The following is a 12586-nucleotide window of genomic DNA, read 5'->3' as shown; positions in this document are numbered from 1 at the left end:
GGGGATACTGTGGTGAACAAGACAGGCAAGGTCCCTGCCCTTAGGAGACTTATGGAGAAAAACAAAAGAAAACAAAAACCAGAGAAATGAATAAGTGGGCTCACTTCTACCCAGTGCTTGAGAGTGGGGAGGCTTCTGGGAGGAAAGGTGGTCAGGGAGGCTGAGGATCCTGGGTCACAATGAGCCTAAGAGCTGGGGAGTGGGGTGGGGTGGAGATGGGATTGGGGGCAAGGAACAGATTACAGGAGGCCTTACAGACAAACGTCAGGAGTTTTTATGTCATAATTAAGGCAGTAGGGATCCACTGAAGGCCTTTAAATAGGGGATGAAATGATCTGATTTATGTTTTTAAACGATCACTTTGGCAGCTGTTTTGTAGTATAAAATGTCAAGCCTGAAGTCAGAAGGTGACCACGCATTCTGCAAATTCAATGTGCGATCATTGCCAAAGCTCTTGGTTAAGAGTCTCATTTTGTTTCCCTGACACATAAATTGGTCATACTAAAGCTCTATAGCACAGCAAGTGGGGAGGCAAAGGTTAGAGTCATGCCTTGGTTTTAAATCTTGCTTCCCACTTATTAGTTATGAGCTCTGGGCAAGCTATTTACTTGTGCCGCGATTATCTCAGCTGTGAAATGGGGATAATAAAAGTTCTTACCATCTTAGGGTTGTTGTGAAAATTAAATTACAATACATGTAAAGCATGGTGACTGTGCCTGGTACGATGTAGTTAGCATTCATAAATATTAGCTTTTGTTACTTCTGTCAGAGGATTACTGTGACGATCACATGAGATAATGCATGCGAAAAGGCTTATGAAACCGTAAGACTATCTTAGTGGCTGAATTCTTTCTTTTCCTTGTCTTCTAAGCGGAACACAGAAGGCTGGGCTATCCGGAGGAAAGAGGCGCGAGGCCAAGCGTAGCCTCAAAGCAGTCATTGTCGTCGGACAGCCCTTCCCCCTGCCCGGAGCGCATCTCCATGGTAACGCGGTGCTTCGCCTCCCCCCGCCTCCTGGGGCCCGCAGACCGGAAGCAGTCTGCGCCGGGGGCTGCTGGGAAACCGCTCGTGAGTGGCGTTTGTGCGTCCGCCGTGCACAGCGAAGCGGCTGCGGTTCCCGAGCCCGAGGTTTGCGCGAGAGTGGGGGGAAGTGCGTGAGGGAGACTCTGGGCTACGGGCTGCGGACCGCTTTGGCAAGAGTCAGCGAAGAAGCCTGGCGGGGACCTTTCTCGGCTTCCCGGGAGGCGCGGGGGGGCAGGCCGCGGACTCCATGCCCGGCAGTTGGGGGACGGCGAGGGGTACACGGAAAGCCAGATTCGGCTTTCAGCACCTTCGGCGACTCCTCCATCCCTTGTGTCCTCCGCGACCCTTGCCTTCCCCTCCCCCATCGGGCGGTTTTGTTCTATTTCGAGGCCCTGGCATCTCGCGGAGAGTTCTGGGATTCTTTTCGGGCGGAGGTGGGAGTGGGCGGACCTCTCGCGGGGCCTGCCGGGACTTGTAGTTCAGCCGGTCGCGGGCGGAAGTACCGTGGCTTCGACGCTGTTGTGGCAGGGTGGCTTTTGGTCTAACGAAAGCCGCCGCCGCGAGTGCGGGGAAGAAGGCTGGAATCGCTGCGGTGGGGGCGGGGTTCGCAGCGGCAGTCTGCAGGAGTGAGTGGGGAACTGGGCTCCCCGCCCACGCGCCGTCGGGACAGCGAGGCTGCCCTCCCCGCACCTCCTCACGTCCCACGGGCAGGGTGCTGTATGAGAACGTAAAAGGAAGAGAAATTTATTTTCTGTAGACTGAGCCGTCGATAAGGTAGGGTCTTGGAATAGGAACAAACGAATCTGTAGGCCAAACCTACGTGTTTGTAGGGCCGCCACACTCCAGAGTGTTTAATTACACCTGTATGTATATTACCTGATAAGATATTTTCCGATTCCTAGTCTCATGGGGTTACGGGAAGTTGTTTGGAAATTACTGGCTTTCACATTCCGGGTCCTGAATAGGTACATTGAGTAGCTGCATGGCTCATTCCTAATGGGTATTGTAAACAATGGCATGGGCATGACTGTGCAAATACTAAGGAAAGGATCAGAAATAGTACAAGGTTTCCCTGAAGGTAGAAGCCGGGGAGCCTGTGAGTCACCCAGTGTAAGGACAAGAGTCTGCACCACTGCACGAAGTTACGGTGTTATGAGAGTGCCTTTTCTTTGAAAAATTTTACTGTGATTAATGCCTGTCATTACAAATGTAAAGGTACTTACGGCGCGGTGGGTGACTGAATAATACTTAAGTTTTATGGCACATAGTGGTTAATTTTTGTCAACATTATGTATCTGTTACTGAGCAAGTGAATGTTTTTTTCACGTATATTTTAACTCCGGGGAGTTCTTAAACATTTTGAAAATATTTCTTAGCCCTTAAAAAACATTTGTCAAAAGAAATTTTTTAAGCGGATAATGAAAAAGCAGTCCCTGCTTTTGAGGTGACCTAAGTGTGTCAGGGAACACCAGTTATGAATTGCAAATAATGTATTCAAGGGTCAGATGCATTTAAATAACACTGAAGTGGTCTGGTGCTTACTTGGATTCTTTTGATTGTTGAAATAGGTTTTGTAGGTCACAGATAGGCAAACTTTTTCTCTAAAGGGCCAGAGTAAATACTAGGTTTTTCATGCCCTATAGTGTCTATTGCAACTACTCAATTCTGCTATTGTAGTGTGAACAAATAAAATTTATGGAGACAACTTAATTTCGTATCATTTTCACATGTCATGGAGTGTTCTTTTGATTTCTTTCAACCATGTCAAAATGTGAAAACTCTTTCTTAGTACAAGCACTGTACAAAAATGGGCACCAGGCTAGATTTGGCCATGAGCTGTAGTTTGCCAACTTCTGGTTTTAGGTTATTGATTGGAATTTTTAACCTAGTAAAAGAATACATTTTTATTTCCTTTAATCGGTATGTGTCCAAATTCTTAGAATATTTGGTCATTTATATATTTTTCATTTCTTGTGCCTCAGGAGTGCCTGTGAAGAAAACGGGGTATTTCCCTGAGGCCTGTATCCTACCTTGATTGTCTTTTCTTGAAGTATTATAAATCAGGATGTCTGCACAGTCAGTGGAAGAGGATTCAATACTTATCATCCCAACTCCAGATGAAGAGGAAAAAATTCTGAGAGTGAAGTTGGAGGAGGATCCTGATGGCGAAGAGGGGTCAAGTATCCCCTGGAACCATCTCCCTGACCCGGAGGTTTTCCGGCAGCGATTCAGGCAGTTTGGATACCAGGATTCACCTGGGCCCCGTGAAGCTGTGAGCCAGCTTCGGGAACTTTGCCGTCTATGGCTCAGGCCAGAGACACACACAAAAGAACAAATCTTGGAGCTGGTAGTACTGGAGCAGTTTGTTGCCATCCTACCCAAGGAGCTACAGACTTGGGTTCGAGAGCATCATCCAGAGAATGGAGAGGAGGCAGTGACGGTGCTGGAGGATTTAGAGAGTGAACTGGACGACCCTGGACAGCCGGTAAGCCTGCTGCGTCACGTTCCTGGGTCAGGAGCATTGGCATGGCAGTAGGCGCAGCTGCTGAATTAATTCCACTCAACTAAGTTAAAATTATGTTTCTGTGTCGTTCCCCCCCCCCCCCCGCATTATCTATGCTTGTTTGCCATCTAGGCCTCTGCAGCATATGTTTTGTATGGTTTCTTTTGTGTGCGTTTAGGTTTGATTCTCATCACGTTCGTTCTCAACTGAACCAAACCCTTTCATTTCCAGGTTTCTCTTCGACGACGAAAACGGGAAGTGTTAGTAGAGGAGATGGTATCTCAAGAAGAAGCTCAGGGATTACCAAGTTCTGAGCTCGATGCAGTGGAAAACCAGCTCAAGTGGGCATCCTGGGAGCTCCATTCCCTAAGGCACTGTGGTGAGGACCCCATGTGGGCAGGAGGATGAAAGAGGGTGTGGACCTTTTGTCCGGAACTCTTTGCTTATTTTTACTGTGAGGGAGGGGGGGATAATCACCTTAACTTGATTGCTTAGACATAGACACACTGTAGGGTTTCGATTCTTTTCTAATAACAGTTGGTTTGCTAACCTCAGGTCTTTTATTCCTCAACATTAACATCATCAGCCTTTTCTTCTCTTTTACTTCATTCTTTGAAGGCCTATCCATTTCAGGCTGGATTTGCCTTACTCTGAGCCAGCACCCACCTGTAGACCGGGTCGCTCTGTTTCACTTGCCATATTGCTTATTTGCCATCTGTTTCACATCCTTTTAGTCTCTTGCCTAGTGTTCCTGGTACAATAAGCTTACCTGATACCTCTTCAAATCTAGTTTTTTTGTTTATAGTTTATTACTGAAGCCTCTTCTGAATTTTTAGCTTTTTGTATGTGTTTTTTTCTTCAAACATCCTACCTAAAGTCATTTTTGTTTCCTAAGAAGCTTCTTTTGTAGAAATGATATTTAGAGAAAATTCTTCACCTTTTCTAAGTATTTATGGAAAAATATGGCTCCTAGTTATAATAAATACAAGTATAGAAAAATTAAGTAGAAAGCTCATAATTCACTAAGGCTGTTCTTTCCCAGTATCTTGGCAGTTAATGCCACATACTTACTTATTTTGATACAACCCCGTATATTCCTAAAACCGCTACATTTCTTTTTCATATTTATATGAATTAAAATGAAATTTTGTTTGAGACTGCTTTGGGAATCATTCCTTGAGGTAGTTGGAGGTAATGCTAGTGTAATGAGCTCTGAGCAGGCTTCCCCTCTGAATTATGGGGCATTCTTTTGTGCAATAAAGTTTGAGAACCACTGTCTTTGGTTGTTGGAGGTGGTATCTTCCTAGGAACTCCTCCCCTGCCTGAACTTTAGGATAATTCTCGCCTCTTTTTAAGTAGCCTCATTTTAGCAGTCTGGTCTCTACCACACTTGGGAGCTCAATTCTTTGTGTGCCATTTGTCACCTTCACACTCACTTCTCTGTTCTTCAAGTCTCCAGACCTCACTGATCCCCTCTAACTCTTCAGCATCTCTTTGTCAGCCTTTTTTCTGACTATCCCTTTCTTAATCATTTGTTACAGATTTGCTCACTGTTTATAACTTTTTTGAGCAGTGCTGTTCACCCTTTAGTAACTGTGTTTATTCTTTAAGGCTTGAAGTTTCAGGAAGGTCTGAAATGAGACTCGCTCATAATCACTGCCTGCCTACAGGTGGGTCATGGTACCTCATGTTGGTAATTTGGGCCGTTCTTTCACTGAACACATCTTACTGAGGCCTGGAAGTAACAACTCGTCTAAAAACCATGACAAATACCAAATACATGAGGCTGCTTTTAAAGGAAAACTTTCAGTTATTAAAGGTGCATTGAATTTGTAAGTGTCACGTCCCAAATTAACACAGGACACTCTCGGCTTACCTTCAGCTTTTTGTCAGGACTCCTATATTCTCCTTTTAGTCTGATCTTGGCTGTGACCTGCCTTGTCCTGCTCATTTTAGAAATAGTCACTTTCTGACAGATTGGTGGTTATTTGCACATTGTATTTTGATATAATTTCTCCCTTTTTCAAAGTAAAAGAATATTAAAATGATTTAAAACGGCCAATTTTATTTTATTTTTCTCCAGACCTAGCTGCATCACTTTGACTGTCTGTAACAAACTTAGACTCTCTAAAAAATCTGCCATTTTTCTGCCCTTTGGTTTTTGACTACTACTGTATAACCCACTCCCTTATGTTACCACTTTTATTAGGATACAACCTTTTAATTTCTCATGTTCCCATGCTCTCACTTCATTAACCTCATAATCAGCCATTTCATTTTTTTTCTTTTTTGAGAGTAGGTAACCTTATCACCAGTTTTCATAGTGCTGTTTATAGACATATGCAAGCTATTTACTTTTAGTTCATTTTTTAAAAAATTTTTTCTTCAAGTTTCTTTCCTCTCAGAATAGGAAATGAGTGATATTTACATTTTCTGTTTATTTCAGATGATGATGCTAGGACTGAAAATGGAGCGCTAGCTCCAAAGCAGGAGATTCCTTCAGCAGTAGAATCTCATGAAGTTCCTGGCACTCTCAATATAGGTGTTCCTCAAATTTTTAAATATGGAGAAACCTGTTTTCCCAAGGGCAGGTTTGAAAGAAAGAGAAATCCCTCCCGAAAGAAACAACATATATGCGATGAATGTGGAAAACACTTCAGTCAGGGCTCAGCCCTTATTCTTCATCAAAGAATCCACAGTGGGGAGAAACCCTATGGATGTGTTGAGTGTGGGAAAGCATTCAGCAGGAGTTCTATCCTTGTGCAACACCAGAGAGTCCATACTGGAGAAAAACCTTACAAATGTCTTGAATGTGGAAAAGCCTTTAGCCAGAATTCTGGGCTTATTAATCATCAGAGAATCCATACTGGGGAGAAACCTTATGAATGCGTTCAGTGTGGGAAATCCTATAGTCAAAGCTCAAATCTTTTTAGACATCAACGAAGACACAATGCAGAGAAACTTCTCAATGTTGTGAAAGTTTAAGAAATGAAAAAAAAAAAATCAGCACTCAGGTCTTTTTCTTCTGAAATGAAGACAAAATTAAAAACATGAAATGATACATAATAGTTTTCCTATAGACTTAGAAAATCCACTGGGAAATGTAGAAAATTTTCACCCACTATTATTATCTTATCTTGAAAGAAATGGTGTCATACCTGCCTAGAAACTGAAATTTTAAACTTAATTCAGGTGTTAATGCCTAAATCTTCCATGTGATGTTTATATTCTTATTATTTTTCCAAATGATAAACTACCTGATTCTTTGTCCCTTTGTTAAAACTTTCCTTCTTAGACAGATATGTTATTTGTGTTGATCATTGAAATGTTCTTTACAAGGATACATTCCTTTCTACATTGAAAAGCAATGTAGGAATTGTAAAATCTGAAAACTGAAACCATTTTTTCCAAATTTACCAGTTTTCTTTTACCTAATTTGAATATGCATTTCAGAAAATAGAAGATAAAGGATGACCAAAAACCTCAAAGTGAAATGAGCCTTAAAACTCAGATAAGAAGTGATGGTGATGAAACATCAAAAAGTGAATGGGACACCTAGATTGGGGAAGATTGACAAATACTTTGATCCAAGAATTGAAGTATATCAAGAATTTATCTAGGTGTAGTTAGTTTCCTGCCTGCAGGAAAACTCAAAAATAGCTCATCTTACCTGTAATTGGGAAGCATCCCACTAATGAAAATAATGTCCTCTCATGTATCATTAGAAAGTGGACAGTCTAAACAATAAACAGTTATAAAACTATGAAGGTAGAAATTATAACACTAGGGAAAGATTTGTAGTGAATGGCAGTGTTGAAGGGCAAATGTAAATAAGAGTGATGGTCTTTCTTGGCTTTTAGAAAACAAAAGACTTGAAGATCTAAGTCATTATTTTTCCTTCATTTTTAAGGACAGAAAAATCCATGACAGGTGGGCAATGAGTATCAGGTTTGCGATTTTACTCCTTTGGTACAAAAGGATTGAACACCAGGCTAACAAAGCAGCCATGCATTTATTAAATTTTCTACCGACAAGGCACTGTGCTAGGTACTGTGACCCTGCCATAATTAGGTAGGTATTTCTTCCACTGTAAATCATTGGGGGTTGGTACAAAGCTGTTGCATGTGAGTTAGCCTCTTCCCCCACCTCTGAGATTCCTAGAGCCATAGTTGTCTTACCAGGGTGTTGTATTTGGGTAAAGGAAGACTCAGCTCAAAGAGCTAGCCAGCTCTTCAGCAATCTTCAGAGGTGAGTCCAAGATAACTATCACAGTTTGGAGGTTTGTGGGTCTTTTATTAAAAAAAAAAAAAAACTAATCAATCTCTAGTAGCATTGAGGTTATACTTACATGTTAAGTTGAATGGGTTCTATTTAAAAAAAAAAAAAACTAGGTTATAACAACTAGTTTAACTGTCAGAGTTGGTGGAACTTTTTTTTTTTTCATTTTAAGTCTTAACACATTTTTTTAATGTATAAAAATAATACACATTGTAGTAGTAGGATCATATACTCCTTGTCTGAGAATCCCAAGTACTGTGGTTCTGTTTAGTGGAAAACTCTGAAAGTTAAAATATAGATATGAGAAAAGGCTTTTTTATAGTGGGCATAATTGTGTGGAAAATGACCCATGTGAATAAAAATATTTCATAGTTCCAGAGGTTTTGGTTACATCTGGTACTTGGATCAAATTAAAAAATGGAAGGTGAGATTTGCATGAGCCTGTTAAAAAGCATACTAATGCGAGGCCAGCTGGTGGGGAAGTGAGGCAGAATGGAGCTTGTCTATAGATTTTCTGATAACAGTTATAAGAAATGTGCTTTATAGATTAAGATTTATTGAAGTATAAATATGTAGTAATGATATAATGTATTTTAAGTTATACAAGAATATGTAGGGACTTTTGTTTGGGTCTTCTCTTTGTGGCTGAGAGGAAACAAGTCAATGTCCAATAAAGCTATAAATTCCTCCACTCTAAGATAAAACGGTCTTGGGTTGATTGATTTATTTATTTATAACTGGCTTCTTTCCAAGTAGGTTTTGAGGTGGCATATTTGGAATACTGCTGGGATGACAGAATTCTTTTATCAGAGTAGGTAAGAAGGGAATAACCTCTTGGTGGCTAGAATTTCATGGGTTTTTTTAGATCTTATTTTTCCTATATACAAAGAAGCTTCCCTGTGGTACATTTTTCATAAATGCCAAAGATGTTTGGTATAATGTGAGAGCTTAGAGAAAGTATTTGAGTTGGCAAATATGAGGTTGTCTTGCCATCTCCGATACCTGTACGTTGTTTAGAAAGGATTCTGAAACTAAGGCAAGGCTCTGGGGAAAATGGGTTGGACCCAAAAAAACTGTGTGACAATACACATGAAAAGGAAGTGATGGTCTGTGTACTAGCCATCTCTGGTTAGTCTAAGTTCCTGCTAGACAATTTGATTTTAAATAACTATTTGGTGATTTAAGATTTCATCCAGACATTCATATACGTTAACACAGATAATCATATTGGCGATTCTGGGGGGGTGCCCAGCCTCTGATGAAGTGGTGATCTGGCAGTTGCCAAGCAGTGGCATCTGTTGGGTTATCAAATGAGCAGTCATTGTTAACAGCATGCAGACTGCTGATGCCTGTCCAGTAGCCACTGAGCATTTATTTGCTCATTACTGCTAAATTTTCTTTTGGTTTTCTTGGAGGTTGAACTCCCCACATTCACACCCAGTTGGCACTTGATCATTTAGCAATATGTCTAATACATTTGTGTAAGTTCAAGGGAGAGTTCTATGTACTGAAGTAATCTGCATGCCAGACATTGGATTAGACACTTTACCTATCTCACTTAGATTTGTAGACTAGGAAAGCAAGATTTAGAGATTGTGTGACTTGCATGTGGCCAATTAGAGCTAAAACTCAAAATCTAGTTCTGTGAATTCCAGGGATGTATATTTTTTCACAATGCAATGAATGATGGCTATTAAACCTTGATTGATAAATTTTATGCTTTTATCTTATGGTTAACAAATGTAAAAGCTATTAAAACATGCTCGTTTGAGTTTTCTACAGCACAGAAATGTAAAATGAAAAAGGACATTCCTTTTCATGGTCTGCACACAGAAGTAATAATTATTTGGTTTGCTGTTCTTCCAGACTTAGACATACACATAATTAAGCAAAAATGTGTTAATAGCTGACACTTGTCACTGTATACAAGCACTGTTGGAAGTGCTTTACCATGGATTAACTCTTAATCCTCACAGCGATCATATGAGTGTGGTAGGTACATATCCCTATTTTACGTGAACTGCACTGAGACTTGCCTCCTCCCTCCCACTTTGATGTAGATGTTTTTTTATAGCTACATACTAATCCATTGCATCAATACACTGTAACTTATTTAGCCAACCCCTATTGGTAGGTAATTTGGTTATTTCTGATTCTTTATTATAGGTAAAGGTAGAGTTAACATCCGTATATATTTTGCTGCCTGTGTTGGTATTTCTGTGGGATAAATAGCTAGAAGTGGAATTATTGGGTCAGAAAACATGCACATTTAACATTTTGAGAAATACCATCAAAAAGATTGTACCACTTTACAACTCCATCAGTAGTCAGAGTGCCTCTTTGCCTACACTCCCAACCAACACTGAATCCTTCAATATTTTTGCCACTCTGATAGGCAAAAATTTATCTTTCTTTTCTTTGTTAATAAGAAGGAACATCTTTTCATATGTTTATTGGCCGTTTTCATTTCCTATTGTGAATTGCATTTCCCCATTTTTTTTAATTATGGAAGTATAAATGACTACCATCTCAGTGTACTTAACTCTTACACAAGACTGAAGAGAGACCCTTTTCTGCAGCGTTTCCTATCACATTCCACTGCCCACAGTTTAGTATACGTTCTTCTGATCTCCTTTCCATAATTTCCATGTGAATATACACATATAAATGCTGTTTTTACATAAATAGGATCATATATATGTATTCTGCAGCTTGCTTTTTTTTTTTTTGTCTCAGATCCTGAGGTCTTTAAATTTCTTTAATGGTTGAATAGTATTCAGTACTATGAAAATACCATTATTTAACTATTCCCTTATTTTTTCTTTTGCTATTACATTGCCGAAGTAAAGATCTCTTTCATATCTCTTTGTGCACGCGTGTGAATATGTCTTTAGAATGGAGTATAAGGTAGATTGTTGGGACAAAGGGTGCGCTCTGGTAGACCCACCTTAGCCTTCCCAAAGGCCCTCATAACTTTCTATTTTCACCAACTGTATAGAAAGTGCTCATTTCCCCATATAGCCTTACCTACACTTGATAATTTTCATCTGATGGGCAAAAAAAAAAAAGGATCATTTTGCATTTCCCTGGTTAATGGTGAGGTTGATTACATATATTTATTGGCCGTTTATAGTTTTATCATGGATTGTTTGTATCCTTTACCTGCTCTTCTGTTGGGTTATGTGTGGATATATGTTGTTTTTGTTCAGCATCTCTTTCCCCATCTTGTGATAACAGAATCCTTATTTATTGTGGGGAACCCATTCCCTGTGGCTTAGGTGAGTACATAACCAGGCCTGGCCCTCCTGAGTCCCACAGCTCCTTAGCCACAGTGATTAAAGAATGGGCATGTAACTCAAGCCAGGCTAAAGAAAGTCCTCAACAGAACTTCTGCTGGAACTCTTGGAAAGAACGCTCGACAGAGATCTCACGAACTAATGACTGTGTAAGCCTGAAAATTTGTACCATGTGAAGAGAGTCTGAGGGGAAACTCAGAGGCTAGCAGAAAGGAATGAGAACTAAGTTCTGATGTCAATTTTCTGGAGGCCCTAGATCCAGCTGTGCCTAAAGCCTGCCCTACCTCTGGACTTTAACGTTTTGTGAGCCAATAAAGTCCCTTTCTTGTTTAAGATAATTGAATTGGATTTCTGTCCTGATTAATATAGGTTATTTGTATTTTCATATCAATTTTTAGAAAACCTTTGTAATTTTAAATTCTAGACTTATACTTAATGCACCACATAGGTTAATAAAATTAGCATGGCGTTCCATGATTTGACCTCTGTCAACCTCTGCCATTTGTTACTCTACACCACACACCACACACATACACTTTAAATTCCGATAATAACTGAACATTGGTGTTGGCATTGTCTGTAGATGAAAAACTTCACACAATCAGGTCTTTGGCATTTCTCTTCTGTACTTCCTACAGATTCATTAACTTGGGACTCAGACAGGATTACACTGCTGAGTCTATGCTGTACCCACCTCCAACCATTGCTCCTGGGGTGTTTCCCTGAAGCATCCCCTGTATGTGACCCTTGGACTTCCTCCCCATGGCCTCCACTCCCCTGCCTCCCCCCCAACAAGGCTCTCCGGAGTTCTCTTTTTTAAATTTTCAGGCCTGTGGATTTGAAGTTGCTCAGGTCCAAGAGTGTTCTGGGGTTTACATCTATTGATTTTGGAAACTATAGATGGCAGTGGAAAAAAAGGAAAGCATATTGTTCGACGTGATGAATGGTAAAGAGAAAATATATTGGGAAAGAAAGGATCACAAAACATCAAGGAGGAAGAGTATTGCAGTTTAGATAGGTTGTCCAGGGAAGATTTCACTGATAGTGAAATTTGAGAAAAGATACGAATGAGTATAAGGAAGTCCACGAGACTCTGGAGGAAAGATGTTCTAGGCATGGGAACAGCAACTGCGAAGAACTTGATGTAGGAGCAATGCCTGATTTGTTCAAGAGACAGCAAGAAAGCCAGTGTGGCTGGAGCTGAATGAAAAGGGGGAAAGTAGTGGATGAAGCCAGAGAAATGAGTTAAGGGTGGAGGGTAGGGCCAGATCATGGAAGACCTGGTTAGCCATTGGTAAGGACTATGACTTTTACTTTGAATGAGATGGGAAACTATTAGAGGTTTTGGGCAAAGGAGTGTAATGAGTAGGTGCTGAGAATAGAACAAAGCAGTGTCTAGCTATCTCGTTTCTTTAAATTCTTAAAAAATATAATTCTATAATATAACTATTAATATATAAACTAATATAGGAAAAGTTTAGAAATA

General features: G+C 40.4%; 1 protein-coding gene across 3 annotated transcripts; it reads left to right on the top strand.

The window, feature by feature from the left end:
• The first annotated feature begins 992 nt into the window (after nucleotides 1–992).
• ZNF24 (zinc finger protein 24) lies at nucleotides 993–11577 on the top strand. Of its 3 annotated transcripts, XM_073790651.1 has the most exons (5): nucleotides 993–1128; nucleotides 3006–3508; nucleotides 3758–3905; nucleotides 5138–5196; nucleotides 5973–6102. In XM_073790651.1, exons 2-4 carry the CDS (start codon nucleotides 3089–3091, stop codon nucleotides 5164–5166), a joined length of 597 nt encoding a protein of 198 aa, XP_073646752.1. In that variant the 5' UTR covers nucleotides 993–1128; nucleotides 3006–3088; the 3' UTR covers nucleotides 5167–5196; nucleotides 5973–6102. The 3 variants fall into 3 exon arrangements, with proteins under 3 accessions (XP_073646752.1, XP_004328416.1, XP_019785974.1); XM_004328368.4 differs by lacking the exon at nucleotides 5138–5196 and having other exon boundaries at nucleotides 5973–11577; XM_019930415.3 differs by lacking the exons at nucleotides 993–1128; nucleotides 5138–5196 and adding an exon at nucleotides 1546–1797 and having other exon boundaries at nucleotides 5973–11577.
• Nucleotides 11578–12586: the final 1009 nt, after the last annotated feature.

This window comes from Tursiops truncatus, chromosome 13, assembly GCF_011762595.2.
Source record: "Tursiops truncatus isolate mTurTru1 chromosome 13, mTurTru1.mat.Y, whole genome shotgun sequence".
Lineage (NCBI taxonomy): Eukaryota > Metazoa > Chordata > Mammalia > Artiodactyla > Delphinidae > Tursiops > Tursiops truncatus.
This window is presented reverse-complemented; position numbering and strand designations above follow the sequence as displayed.